A 15,260-nucleotide genomic window follows, 5' to 3' on the forward strand; every position below is an offset into this window, starting at 1 on the left:
AGCCGGCATCCCTGGGGAGGCTGCCTGGTTTCTTTGACGTAGAGAAAACCCTTTGTGAGGAGCCCCGATGACCCTGCAGTGGAAAAGTAGGCGGGCTTTCTCTAAAGAAGGCAGAGTGTGGTCCCAGTGAATGAACATCACACAAACCACGGAGGCCATAAAATTTGTGGTGTTTCTTTGTCGAAGCTTTTTATCTAGAGAAAATAGCTTTTTCAAAGAGAATACCTCTCTCCAAGCAGAGAGAAAGAAAGTTTTACCAGCACCTTTTAGTATAGATTTTTTTGAAATGTTTTTACTTTGTAAACTACTATGAGTTAAGAACAATTTTTTCTAAATAAAAATACCTTAGGCTTCTTTTAAAGCCTTCCATCTGAGGAGTTACCTTTTTTTTTTTTTTTTTCACTGACTTCTACTCTGAATTAAATGGGGGCCCAAGAGTACTAATAAGCATATGTTGCCATTAAGTCTCCTACTCTGGAGGTTTTAAAGAAGGCAGTAGGCCACTGTCTTTCTGAATTGATTTGAAATGACAGCTTTTCCTGGAGTGAGAGACTTGGACCAATTTGCGTTGCAGTACCGAGATAGGATCTGGAGCCAGTTGGCCAAGTTTTTATTTTAGTAATTTATGTGGGATATAATTAGATGAATGTAGAAAAATGCTCCTCTTGTGGCACTCTCCAGGCCTGAAAATGGTTTGGGACAGATGTCAGATGCTGTCGAGCAAAGTCTAAATCCAGAAGGGCAGGAAATCTTGTTAACACTGAAGTCACCCTCTGGCAGAGCCCAGGTGCTACCCAAAGTGGGACCACCCCTAGATGGCTGGAGAGCTCCTAGAGTGATGCAGGCCTGGTCGTTTGTTCATTCTGCCAGATGGGTTTGGGTGGCTGGAATATGCCAGGCGCTCTGCTAGATTCAGGGAGACAGAGGTGGACCAAGGGTTTCTTGCCCTTAACCAGCCTACAGTCGAGTAGAGGGAAGGCGGCAAAGAAAATTAAGTATTACAGGTGCTAGAAGAGAGCAGAGCAGAGGGACCCACAGTGGATAATGGAAGGAGATAGGAACGCCTTCTTAGGCGAAGTGAGGCTTGAGCCACGTCTGGAAAGACAGATGGGCTTAGCTGAGCAAGAGGTGGGATTCTAAGCCGAGAGCAGCATGAGCAAAGCACGGAGGAGCCATGTAGCCTGGTGCTTTTGGGGAAATGCAGCTTAGTTGCTTACTGTGACTGACGTAGGATCCAGGGAGGCCTGGGGAGAGGAGGATAAGGAAGGAGTCCCATGGCACAGACCATGCTCGCTGCATTTGTGCTTCGTTTGGCTGTGTCAGTTCCTTGGTTCATATTTCAGCAGAAGGGCCCCCGACTTTGCTCCTCTGTCTCTTCCCTCTTTATAGGAATTCTGGGTCATGAACACCTCCATCCAGAGCACGATCATTCTTCTCATTGAGCAGATTGTGGTAGCTCTTGGGGGTGAATTTAAGCTCTACCTGCCCCAGCTGATCCCACACATGCTACGAGTCTTCATGCATGACAATAGCCCAGGCCGCATCGTCTCCATCAAGGTGAGTAACCCGGGACATCCTCTGGAGAGATTTCCAGAGTCCATCAGAGTCCCTGGATGATCATCTAAGAGACCCTGTTCTGAGTGACAGGGGGACGCTCGGTCCGTAAGACTGACTCTAAAGAATGCTGTAGTATCTGATGCGTGCAGTGTACAGTTTACAGAATGTTTCTCATCCTCTGTTGATTATCCTTATGTTTTGTCTCTTTTAATGGATTATTCTTGGTAAATATTTTATTTAGCATACCAGTTTTCTCTATTATCCAGCAACTGATTCCTTACCAGTTGAAATAAGTTCAGAGAAAGCAAAGTAACATATAAGTGAAATAAAATGACGGGGAAAAGTGCTACCAAGAGAATGTAATTCAGAGCCATTTAATAAAGGCTTTTCAGAGTCCCCAAAGAATTTTGAGTTACCCATACCACTGCCGCCCTTCAGGCGCTTAGATACTTGACACCTGGCTGTATGTGCTCACCGCCGTGCCTTTACTCCTTTTTGCAGTTGCTTGCTGCAATCCAGCTGTTTGGCGCCAACCTGGATGACTATCTGCATCTGTTACTGCCCCCTATCGTGAAGTTGTTTGATGCCCCTGAAGTTCCATTGCCATCTCGAAAGTGAGCACCTACCCTTTAGGACTAACAGTTATCAAGCTTTTAATGTTTTGTTGAAAATGCCCTTTTCTTAAGTCCCCAGGCCATCTCTCTATTTTTTTGTTATTTCAACTCTCATTAGTTTAGTCCAGATATGTACCAGGTTTATGGAAATCTTCACTGTCCCCATCCCACAGGAATGTGTGTTAGATCTCTGTACCCAAAATAATGTCAGAAGCCATTGCTTCCCGTTTGGTGCTGATTGTAAAGGTAGCCCTCAGCCACTTCTCTTATTCTTGGGCTGTGTGTTAGCAGTTACTGTATGTCAGCGATTGTTGTAGGGCAGCGTTAGAGACAGTGGACCGCCTGACGGAGTCCCTGGATTTCACTGACTATGCCTCTCGGATCATTCACCCGATTGTGCGAACGCTGGACCAGAGCCCAGAACTCCGTCCCACAGCCATGGACACGTTGTCCTCACTCGTGTTTCAGCTGGGGAAGAAGGTGAGGCAGGAGTCCTCGACTCCTCCACTTGTTAATCTGTAGGCCTCAATCACTGACAAAGAGCTAGGAATTGTGCCTTTTTTTCCTTCTTTATTCAGCAAGTATTTATTGAGCCACCTGTGTGGGCTGACTGCTGTTCTGGGGATAACGCCGTAAACAGAATGGTGTCCTTGTTCTCACAGAGCTTACATTCCAATGAAGCAAAGTTACAAGACATAATTTATCACATAAGAGGGATGGGAGGGAGTAGGGAGAGATGCTGTTTCTTTAGAGGCAGACCTCTCTGATAAGGTAACATTTCAGCAGAGACCTAAATAAAGGAAAGGCCCAACGCCAGGGAGCTGGCTGCAGGCAGAAGGATTAGCAAAGGCAAAGGTGCGAGATGGCAGTGTGCTTGAAGGGTGGGGGCAGCAGGAGAGCAGTGACTTCAGGGGAGGGAGGCGGGGGAAAGTACTTGGAAAAGGGCATAGAGAGAACCTTGTAGAGGCTGTGCTGGCAGTAGGCATGGAAGCTAGGTATTGTGGCCAGTGGTCCTCAGAATGTGACCCCGGGACAAGCAGCATTAGCATCTACTTAGCTGGGTGCTCCTTAGAACTGCAGATTTTCACGCCTCACCCCAGACCTACCAAGCCAGCAATTCTGACCCTGGAGCCCAGCAATCTCTGGTTTCATATGCCTTCCAGGTGGTTCTGATGCCCCCTAAAATTTGCACATCACTGTTGTAGGCCATCATAGCTGGCTTTCACTCTGAGCAAGACTAGAATTCTTGGGAGATTTTGAGCCCAGGAGTACTGTGACCTGCCCTAGCATTGTTAAGTGATTATTCTCAGTGCTGTGTGCAAGAATAGACTGGGCCAAGAGGGGAATCAGAGAGACCATTAAAATCAGAGGCTGTTGCAGTGACGCAGGTGGAAGGTGAGGGGGATGAGGTAGCACAAGCGGTCAAAAGTACCACAGAGCTAGTCCCAAACCCAGAAGTAGTAGCTGTAATGTGGTAGGGGTAATATTCTTTTTTCTATTTCCCACTCTCCAAAGTAATGGTTTCTGACCTGCTTCCTCTCTTGTTATAGTACCAAATTTTCATTCCAATGGTAAATAAAGTTCTGGTGCGACACCGAATCAACCATCAGCGCTATGATGTCCTCATCTGCAGGATTGTCAAGGTGAGCTGCGCTTTGTTTCTGTTTGCAAGTCCCGCATTGTCCTTCTCAACTGGTATTCTTGTAATCTTAGCAGTGGGGGTATATCTAGCTTTTTAGCTCTGAACTAAGAGATTGGCAAACTTTTTATGTCAAGATAGTAAATTTTTTCAGCTTTGTAGGCTGTGTGGTCTCTGATGAAACTACTCAGCTCTGCCACTGCAGCCTGTAAGCAGCCGTATGCATATGTAAACGAATGAGCCTGATTGCGTCCCAGTAAAACTTCATTTATGGACACCAGAATATGATTCTCTAATAATTTTCACATGTTGCAGAATAGCAATCTTCTTTCAATTTTTTTTCAATCATTAAAAAATGCAAAAACCATCCTTGGCTCTCAGGTCCTACAAAGACAGGCAGCAGCTCCTTGCCGGCCCAGCTCTTCGTCATGTTTATGACACACGGTTGTCTCACATTTGCCAGTTGCATGCTCATACTACTAAGTCAGTGCTTGTCAGTGGCCAGGAGTGACCAACACAGACTGGTCTCAGTGCGGAATACAGCCCACCTATGATTCATTCTGTCCATATGTGGAATCTTAACCTAAATCCTGGCTCTTCCAGAAGGTGTGGCCCTCCCAAGGTTTAAGGATGTTTTCTAAACTGGGAGCAGCTTGTGGAGTTGCAGAGTGGTTCTCTAAATCTCTGGTTGCAGGGATACACCCTTGCTGATGAAGAAGAGGACCCTTTGATTTACCAGCATCGAATGCTGCGGAGTGGCCAAGGGGATGCCTTGGCTAGCGGACCAGTGGAAACGGGACCCATGAAGAAACTGCACGTCAGCACCATCAACCTCCAAAAGGCAGGTCCATCGTTTCCTGGGGGGGCTTGGAAAGGAGAGCCCCTGCTCTTCTCTCTTGTTCAAAACTTTCAGCTCTTGCTGTTTTCTGTTTAAAACAACCAAAAACCAAGCATCTTTCTGAAAATCTAGATACCACGAACTTAGGTCATTTTATTTTTTCTCCAAGCATCTGAATTATACAATTTTTTAATAGAAGGAAAATAAAGAACAAGATGTCCTTTTGTGTTCCCTTGGAGCTTTGACAGTGGAATGCATTGTTGCAAATAGCATTCTCATTTTTTACATGACCAGAACACTACCAGTGAGCCTCCTAGTTAGCACTGAACCTGATGCAGGCTCTTTAAAGCACTGCTTCTCAAACTTCTCAGACTCACTGGGCTTACCACATGCTGGGGAGCTTGTTGTTAAAATGCTCGTTCTGATTCAGGCCCACGCTCAGGCCTTGATAGTCTCCATTTCTGACAAGCTCCCAAGTAATGCCGATGCCAGTGGTCCACGGACCACACTTTGAGTAGCAAGGTTTTAGATCTCTGCAGATCAGTACTGGATTCTCTGTGCTGACCAAAGCCTGGGATATAAGCAGCTTCTCATCATGTATGCCACCAGCTATGCACTTAAAAACAGGCAGTTTCAAATCATCTCTAATGGATGGATCTAAACAGAGTAATCATATACTTCACTGACTTTTAAATAAATATACCAGGTTGCTTATTTTCCACATTTTGCATTAGTCTTTAGTACTTCTAGTGACTGTAAGCAGCTCCCAGTTTGAATTTCAATGTGGTAGTTTTCTTTATTAGCAGCTGATGCAACACAGCTGCATTTCATGTGTAGCAGCAGGTAGAGGTAAAGAACTGGGCAGGGCTGGGTCCTAGTTGGCTTGGTGTCTTCTTTTGGCCAAGCCCATAACGATTTGCACACAGACCTGTGTGCGTGTGCTCACCCACAGCTTTGAAACACTGGCCTGTACTCCTGACATCAGTCTTTACCCACACAGACAGCTGCAAAGTGACCACTACTGAGAAACGTTTGATGATTTAAGATGAAAGTGGTAAAATACCCCTGGGTCATGAGTGATGCTGCTGTACCTCTGTGTGTTTTGTAACTGCTAGTCCAAGACTTCAGGAGGAGAAAGATCATCAACACCTGGCATTCCCAAGCAGCTGTTGAGGCCACCATGCTGACACCTCACATTTGAGGGAGGGGCCAGACAAGGAGGCCAGATGCACGTTTCCACCCAGATGTTTTCAGCCTGCCTAGGTTCAGAATGTCCTTCCAACCAGGCAGCTGTCCACTCAGCTTTAGGGCTTTGTTCTCTCTATTTTAGGAAGTTCCCCAGTGGTCTAGTTTGCTTCCAGAAAGTTTTGCTTTCTACCCAGGACTTGGAAAAATAAGCATAACCTTTGCCAAACAGAAAAAAGAATCTCCGCCTGTCTCACCTGAGAGAACAGATCAAGTTAAAAAACCCTAAGCGGGCTCCCCTGGTGGTGCAGTGGTTGGGAGTCCGCCTGCCAATGCAGGCGACACGGGTTCGTGCCCCGGTCTTGGAAGATCCCACATGCCGCGGAGCGGCTAGGCCCGTGAGCCATGGCCGCTGAGCCTGTGCATCCGGAGCCTGTGCACCGCAGCGGGAGATGCCACAGCGGTGAGAGGCCTGCGTACTGCAAAAAAAAAAACCCTAAGCAAAGCTCTCCACAGCTGACTCTCAGATCCATTTCATCGAAAAGTAAATTGTGCTTCTACATATTCATGTGATGATAATTAGGGATTGGTATATTTGTCAGTTTTAACCAGCTTTCAGAATAATAATTTGCCACCTCAGTCACCTTTCTGTTGGCTGTGCTAATAGAGGATTTACATAGTACAGAAAACATACAAACCATTTACGTGTACCTCTAGGATGCCTTCCAAGATGCTCAGCAGCTTTCCTGTCTCATGGTAATCTATTCGGGCTTACCTTCTAAATGAGTAAGCTGGCGTTCCATCAGCGTGCACCAGTGTAGCCAGATGAGGCAGTCAGCGGTGGGTGGGTGAGGAGAGGAAACTGGCTGGAGTTTCAACAGTTACTGTAGAACCCAGAGAATTGAGAGTTGATTATGTTTTAGATTACAGAGCAGTGGGGAAAGGCCCAGGTGAGGGACATATCCTGTTTGATAGATTGTGCAGTTGTTCCTTAAGCTGACATTTTTTGAAGAGCATTTTGCTACCATTTATCAAATGGTACCGATGTTAATGATAGCACTAACCACCACCACCATTTGTTGAGCGCTTCCCGTGTGTCAGGCACTGTTGTGAACACTTTACGTGTATTGACTCATTTAATCTTCACAGTAACCCTATAAGTTTGATGCTGTCATCAGTATCCCTCTTTTATGGATGTGGACATTGAGGCACTGAAAGGTTAAGTAATTTGCTCAATGTCAACCAGTAGATGGTGGAGCCAGGATCTGACCCAGGTATGACTCCAGAGACCAGTCTCTTAACCACTGTGTTGCAGTGCCTTCGCCTTACCCAAGCTCAACCTCATATCATTAGAGGGCAAAAGATATTAGTAATGCTTCCTTGTATGTGTCTGACTTCTAAATGCCTTGTAATACAGTGCTGGTATCCAGAGACTCGCTGTATAGGAAGGAAACCAGGAATCTGTGGATCGAAAAGGACTTGATGTTCCCATTTCGTTCAACAGAACAAGGTCTAAAAGTCTTTGGTATCTTCTTCTATTTCAGGGGTTCTCATTGTATGGTGAGTGAGAATCCTTCACATAAATTTTTAATTTGTCTCTCGTAGTATCTCTTCTTCAGTTTTTGACAAAAAATATTAGTTTATGTAATGTTACACCTTGGTAACTCATCAAAAGCTATAGCAAATCTCCATTTATCCCAGGAGGTGATGGATTGAGTCATTGATGGTCAGGTGGTGTAGCACATGGGTGTCTCTTTCACTCCCTGGACTACTTCACTTGAGAACTTCTGCTTTAACTTATCTGATTTCCCTATTTAGGGAGGATTGACATGTCTGTTCTGCCAGAAAAATCTTTTCAGAATATATTTTAAAAGTTAGGGATTTAGTAGTTAGGGCTAAGCCAATTCAACGAGATGTCATTTTGATGATACGAGCCACCATGTTTTGCTCATCTATTCCAGCTAGGCCCTTTAGCTGCATTATCCCTAAATGAGGAAGATTAAGACTCAGACAGCAGTGTACAAGTAATTTGCCCAGAGTCCCTACAGCAGGTGAGTGGCAGGGCCAGGGTTCCAACCAGGTGTTTCTAACTTCAGAGTAGCAGGTACTCAGCATAAAGCACTAACTTGTGCTGAGCACTGTGCTAAATCTGTTACACATATGAACTTAGTTAATCTTTTTTTTTTTTTTTTTTAAATCTTGGCCATGCTATGTGGCATGCGGGATCTTAGTTCCCTGACCAGGGATTGAACCCGTGCCCCATGCAGTGGAAGCATGGAGTCTTAACCACTGGACTGCCAGGGAAGTCTCTAACTTAGTTAATTAATCCTTAGAACACCCTCTGGGGGCTTCCCTGGTGGTGCAGTGGTTAAGAATCCGCCTGCCAATGCAGGGGACGCAGGTTCGAGCCCTGGTCCAGGAAGATCCCACATGCCGCGGAGCAACTAAACCCATGCGCCACAACTACTGAGCCTGCGCTCTAGAGCCCGCGAGCCACAACTACTGAAGCCCACATGCCTAGAGCCCGTGCTCCGCAACAAGAGAAGCTACCGCAATGAGAAGCCCGCGCACCACAGCAAAGAGTAGCCCCCGCTCACCACAACTAGAGAAAGCCTGCGTGCAGCAACAAAGACCCAACTCAGCCATAAATTAATTAATTAATTTAAAAAAGAACACCCTCTGATATGGGGACTATTATCCACACTTTACAGATGAAGAAACTGAGGCACAGGGAAGTTAAGTAACTTGCCCACGATCAGACACCCAATACGTTACATACCTGGGATTTGAACTCCAGCCACTGAGCTCCACAGAGTGTGGCTGCTGACCACTCCCCTTTACTGCCCAGCTCCAGGGCCTGAATCTTCCCATCCACCTCCGTAAGCTGCCCCTGCTAGTACCTCTTGGTGCCTGGAGAGCTCAGAGTTTTGAGGAAAGTTGGAGGGGATAAACTACAAAGTAAAAATTCAGGGCTTCCCTGGTGACACAGTGGTTGAGTGTCTGCCTGCCGATGCAGGGGACACGGCTTTGCACCCCGATCCAGGAGGATCCCACGTGCTGCGGAGCGGCTGGGCCCGTGAGCCATGGCCGCTGAGCCTGCGCGTCCGGAGCCTGTGCTCCGCAGCGGGAGAGGCCACAACAGTGAGAGGCCCGCGTACCGCAAAAAGAAAAAAAAAAAAAAATTCAATCTGTTCAACTCCTTTTGTCTCATTCCACCATGCTGCCGTGTACTCTGGGCTCAGTGCTCACCTGATGGTCACACTATTGAGGATGGTGTCAACCTGAGCATTTCCCCTCTCCCTGTGTGACTCTGCTGTAAGATGAGCCAGTGTCCCACTGCAGGGTGTCCCAGGCCCCTCACACACTGCTGGAGGCCATTCGGCTTTGTTGGATGCATTCTGAGTGTGATGGTCCCCATCCACTTTAGGGCTGTAGAGCTCTCTGCTTTGCAGATAGAGTCCAGCGCAAATGAGGTGTAAAACAGGCTTTCTTTATATTATGAGAGTTTGCTGCTTTTGTTTTATGGCTTTAAATATTACTCTTTTGTATTTGTGCTCGGGGAATTTTATCATGAGAGGTATAATTTTATAAATCAAAGAAGTGGAATAATCATTAGATAATCAAGGGCTCTTTACAATTGGCCCTTACAGTTGATGGTTTTCCTTTGTCGCCTGTGGCATGATAGGCCTGGGGAGCTGCCAGAAGGGTCTCCAAAGATGATTGGTTGGAATGGCTGAGGCGGCTGAGCCTGGAGCTGCTGAAGGACTCCTCCTCGCCCTCCCTGCGCTCCTGCTGGGCCCTGGCACAGGCCTACAACCCGATGGCCAGGTATGGTGTGTCAGGGCTCCCTTCCTCCCAGCTTCAGATTGGGATCAAGAGGGTCAGCACGTAGAAAATGTTGTATAAGAATTAGTTTTTATTAGCAGTAATAGTAAAAGGATTTTTAAATTTTGTTAACCTCTGGGGGAAAAGATAAAAAAGCAAATTAAAGAAGCTCTTATTATAGGAAAAACATCCATTTTAACCTTGCTAGTGTACCTTCCCTTAGTAGATCTAGGTCCAAAACTTTAATTACAAAGTCATTTATAACTCTGAAAACAACTATGTAATAGCTTAATATAACCTGTTTTCCAGTAATAGTGATACTCCAGTTATTTATTGCTGCATTACAAATACCCCAAGACTTAGTGGTCTAAAACAACAGCAGTCTAAAAAAATTACTTATTTTACTCACAAATCTGCAATTTGGGCAGGACTTGTGGGAGCAGCTTGTCTCTGCCCCACACAGTGTCAGGGGTATTTGTCCAGGGGCTAGAAGATCTACTTCCAAGATGGCTCATCCATATGTCTGGTAAGTTGGGGCTGACTGTTGGCTGGAAGTTCAGCCCTGGCCAGGGGCCTTGGTTCCTCTCCACGTGGATTGCCCTATGGATTGCTCAGGCTTCCTCACAGGAAACTGGCTGGGTTCAAGGGTGAGTGTCCCCAAGGGAATGAGGCAGAAGTGCTTGGTGCTTGTATGACCTAGTCTTGGAGGTCACATAGTGTTACTTCTGTCCCACTGCGTTGTTGAAGGCAGTCACACAGGCCTACTCGGGCTCAAGGGGAGGAGACGTGGATGCCACCTTTTTATAGGGGAGTGGGAGGCTCCTAGAAGGGCGCATGGAACAGGAGCTAGTGCTGCAGCCGTCTTCGGAAAGTAGAATTTGCCATAAAAAATACTATAAACCTTTAACAGGGAATCTTAAAAAGTCATTGAAAATTTGGTTTATAAAAAGTTTTAATGCATGTAAAAGATTCATAGTATGATGTAAGTGAATAAAATGGAATACAAAATGGTATAAATGTGTGATTTCAGCTATTAAAAATATATGTACATAGGAAAAAGATGAGAAAGTAATACAATAATGATTATCTCTAAGTGGGAGGATTTAAGGAGCAGTTCTTTTTTTTTTTTTTTTTTGCGTTATGTGGGCCTCTCACTGTCGTGGCCTCTCTCGTTGCGGAGCACAGGCTCCGGACATGCTGGCTCAGCGGCCATGGCTTATGGGCCTAGCCGCTCTGCGGCATGTGGGATCTTCCTGGACCAGGGCACGAACCCGTGTCCCCTGCATCGGCAGGTGGACTCTCAACCACTGTGCCACCAGGGAAGCCCAGGAGCAGTTCTTTTTTATTCTTTTCCTTATTTTCTAAATTTTTCTACAATGGACAGTTCTTATTTATAATGAGGCATTAAATGGTGATTTAATTAACAATCCTTTTCATTAGCAAGAAGCAAAAAATGAGGTATTCCATTTCACTTTCATCAGCACAGTTGGTTTGCTATTTGGAGTGTATTTAGCAAGAATAGTGATGGTCCCTGAGGCTGTTGCTTGGATGCCATGATTTAGTTCATCTGATTTCTTTCAAATATTTTATAACGCTTAAAAATCATTCCTAGGACTTCTCTGTTTCCATAGTGTGCAGATTTCACACGCTGGCTACTGTAGCGTCCCTCTCATCTGCTCTGAGTCCCTTTTGGGCACACTGTCATCCACAAGAGGCTTGTGAGAAATATACACATGTGTGTCTGTCCCCTTAGTGCCAAGTGTGTTCACTTGGGAGCCAGCGTGGCCTTGGACCTAGATCAGAAAGCTTACTTCTTAATTTACACAGGGTTTCTTTTGATCTTCATGTTATCCTTTGAATTTCAAATTTTGTTTTCTTCCATCAGATTCCAAAATTATATATACATCGATCTGACTTAACCTTTTAAAATATGTAATGAAAAGTAGATGTATAAGCATCAGATCCCTTACCCCATACATTATCTAGGCATATCCTGTGGTTTCCAACTCCCCTCTCCACACATTCAAAAAAAAGAGGGTAGGATTAAAATTCAGATGTCAGGGGTAGCAAATATATTCACCCAAATGGTGCTGTAGTGATTTTAAATAGTTATAGTGATCCTAGAAATGATACCTCTGCTTCCAGGTCTTCCCAAGGCCCCGGCTGTTAGAGGTTTGGCTAAGAGAATCTTTTAAGACTTATGGATTTGGATTCTATTTTCTAATACTGCTAGTTTCTTAAGTTCTGTTGTCATTTTGTTTATGACCATCCTACTAAAGGTTCTGCTTATATTTTGAAAAGCAATAGCAGATGCTGCCTTTGCCGCTTCTGATCTTAGGACTTTGGACATTGCCTGAGAAGAAGCATCCCAAGAATCATTTGAAGATTATTGTTTTCTGAATCTGTTATGTCAACTGCTATGTTAGAAGTCCCTTTCTGTTCATCCCCTCCAGTGAAGAGAAGTGATGCAACCACTGTGGAGACAAGTTACTTTTCTCTGCTCTTCTTTCTCCCCACACACCCCGCCCCTACCCCCAGTGCCCTGTACCTGCACTGTAAAATAAAGCAGTCACTAGCCACGTGTGCTTATTTTAACTTAATTAAAATTAACTAAAACTTAAAATTCAGTTCCTTAGTCACACTTATCAAAGTTCAAGTGTTCATTGACCAATGGCTACCATATTGGGCAGGGAAGATATAGACCATTTCCAGCAAGTTCTTTTGGACAGCCCTGGCCTGTATAACCATAATCAGTGATGCCGGGAGTAGATTGGTAGGTGTGACTTTGTGGCACCAGGCAGAGGCAGGAGAGGCATTTCCAACATTTGTCTTCACTCCTGTCTGCCTTCAGGGATCTCTTTAACGCTGCGTTTGTGTCCTGCTGGTCTGAGCTGAATGAAGACCAGCAGGATGAGCTCATCAGAAGCATCGAGTTGGCCCTCACCTCCCAGGACATCGCTGAAGTCACACAAACCCTCTTAAACTTGGCTGAATTCATGGAACACAGTGACAAGGTGAGACTTTGCCCAGTTGTCCAGATGGAGCCTGACGGGGAACCAGCTGGTGAGAGGGGAGAAGCACCCTCACAGCCCACTCTTGCTTGTGCCCCGTCTGCCATTTTCCTATGCTGTGGGGTTCTGCTCTTCTCCAGGGCCCCCTGCCATTGAGGGATGACAATGGCATTGTTCTGCTGGGTGAGAGGGCTGCCAAGTGCCGAGCATATGCCAAAGCGCTACACTACAAAGAACTGGAGTTCCAGAAGGGTCCCACCCCTGCCATCCTAGAGTCTCTCATCAGGTAGGCCATAAACCCTTTTTAATTGCTGCCTTCATCTAAAATGACCTCTCTTCTCCCACTACCTGGTGACAGTTCACTGGAGGCACTTGGAGACCTCTGCTCTATGAAATCTGCCATCAGGCCTGGCCAGCACGTTTAAATGAGATGTGGTTGCAGATGGCTCTCCCCAGTATTCTAGCCAGAATTGTCGTTTCTGTTGACCCTTAGCACCTGGGCTTCTGTTGTTTTCCAACCTGTGCTTACTTGTCCCAATGAAATTAGCCTAGAAGCAGTTCTGTGGACGGAGCAGCCTAGGAAGGATAGATTTTACGTCTGGGTTAGATCGCGCCCTCTGGCTTGGGACTAGGAGCTGGATTCTGTGCCTCAGAGACCACCCAAGGGCAGGGTGGGTTTTTATTGGCTAAATACGTTGGTGCCTGAGTCTTCCTCCTTGGAGTTCTATGAATGTAAAAGACAGAGTCTGAAATTCAGTGGTCTTTTCCCTCATTTGCTTATGTTCTCTCATAAGATGGTTTTGAGTCTTCTGGGTATGGAAAAAAATAGGTTGTTTAATAAATTTTTTGCTGTTATGAAATTACAAGCAGCCTTAAATGTTAGCTCCACAGCTCCTAGAGAACTGTTCACTTCCCCTAATGATCATCAGAGAATATTAGCTTCAGGATCTAATTATCTTCATGTAAATGCTAACATGGTTGATTATTTCACTACAGATAGTTTAGGAAAAATCACCCAGCTAATAAGTACCTCCACTGTGGCTGAAACAGCCTGCTGTGTGTGTTGCTTCCTTCATTTGAAAGGATAATCAAATAACCAAGTTTTCTGCTAGCTCTGCTTTTGAGTAGATGCTAAAAAGTGTTCCTTTCAACACTTTAAAAAGTGACCAGAGGGCTCCCCTGGTGGCGCAGTGGTTGGGAGTCTGCCTGCCGATGCAGGGGACGCGGGTTTGTGCCCCGGTCCGGGAAGATCCCACATGCCGCGGAGCGGCTGGGCCCATGAGCCATGGCCGCTGAGCCTGCGCGTCCAGAGCCTGTGCTCCGCAACGGGAGAGGCCACAACAGTGAGAGGCCTGCGTACCAAAAAAAAAAAAGAAAAAAAAAGTGACCAGAAAGATAGAAATAGGGCTTCCCTGGTGGCGCAGTGGTTGAGAGTCCGCCTGCCGATGCAGGGGACACGGGTTCGTGCCCCGGGTCCAGGAGGATCCCACGTGCCGCAGAGCAGCTGGGCCCATGAGCCATGGCTGCTGGGCCTGCGCGTCTGGAGCCTATGCTCCGCGGCAGGAGAGGCCACAGCGGTGAGAGGCCCGCGTACCCAAAAAAAAAAAAAAGGATAAAAATAGAATCATGTCTTTCCCCAAATAAATTGGACTTTGAATGTCGATTTCTAAAATACCACATATGGTGACATGTTTTTTTGACATTAACCTTGTCACAAAAAGTTTATACTTCAGTTATTCAATTGTGTATCTATAAAAGTATGAGTAAATTTCAGCAACTATAGGTTTTGATTAGTGTAATATAGATGTTTTGTCCCCCCCAACTTTATTGAGGAGTAATTGACAAATATAATTGTATATATTTAAAATGTACAGCACGATGATTTGGTATGCATTATGGAATGATTACTGAGATCAAGGTAATTAACACATCCATCACCTCACATGGTTAACTCTTTTGTGTGTGTGTGTGGTGAGAATGCTTAAGATCTACTCTCAGCAAATTTCAAATATACAAAACTGTATTATTAGCTGTAGTTGCTATGCTGTGCATTAGATACTCAACTCACTCATCTTACAACTGAAAGTTTGTACCCTTTCACCTACATCTCCCTGCTTCCCCATTCTCCCATCCCCTGACAACCACCATTCTATTCTGTTTTTATGAAATCAGCTTTTTAAAAAATGATTCCACATATAAGTGATACTATACAGTATTTGTCTTTCTCTGTCTTACTTTACTTAGCATAATGCCCTCTAGATTCATCCATGTTGTCACAAATGATAGAATTTCCTTCTTTATGACTGAATAATATTCCATTATGTGTATATTATATGTGTGTGTATGTACATATATACACACACACATAATATATATATACATAAACTATATTTCACATTTTCTTTATCCATTCATCTTTTGAAGGACATTTTAGGTTATTTCCATATCTTGGCTATTGTGAATAATACTGCAATGAACATGGGAGTACAGATATCTCTTTGAGATAGTGATTTTGTTTCCTTTGAAGTATATCCAGAAATGGAATTGCTGGCTCACGTGGTACTTCTGTTTTCAATGTCTGGAGGAACCAC

The 15,260-nt window shown here is 45.1% G+C and overlaps 1 protein-coding gene across 4 annotated transcripts in view; it reads left to right on the plus strand.

The window, feature by feature from the left end:
• Positions 1–15,260, plus strand: part of MTOR (mechanistic target of rapamycin kinase) — a 117,851-nt gene that overhangs the window by 35,279 nt on the left and 67,312 nt on the right. For all 4 annotated transcript variants that reach the window (XM_049712406.1, XM_049712413.1, XM_004272387.3 and 1 more), the window contains 8 exons: positions 1,390–1,557; positions 2,059–2,171; positions 2,489–2,651; positions 3,722–3,814; positions 4,505–4,651; positions 9,519–9,661; positions 12,510–12,672; positions 12,810–12,955. In XM_049712406.1, coding sequence (XP_049568363.1) covers positions 1,390–1,557; positions 2,059–2,171; positions 2,489–2,651; positions 3,722–3,814; positions 4,505–4,651; positions 9,519–9,661; positions 12,510–12,672; positions 12,810–12,955 — 1,136 coding nt within the window. The remainder of the gene's footprint in view (positions 1–1,389; positions 1,558–2,058; positions 2,172–2,488; positions 2,652–3,721; positions 3,815–4,504; positions 4,652–9,518; positions 9,662–12,509; positions 12,673–12,809; positions 12,956–15,260) is intronic.

This window comes from Orcinus orca, chromosome 1 (genome assembly GCF_937001465.1).
Source record: "Orcinus orca chromosome 1, mOrcOrc1.1, whole genome shotgun sequence".
Lineage (NCBI taxonomy): Eukaryota > Metazoa > Chordata > Mammalia > Artiodactyla > Delphinidae > Orcinus > Orcinus orca.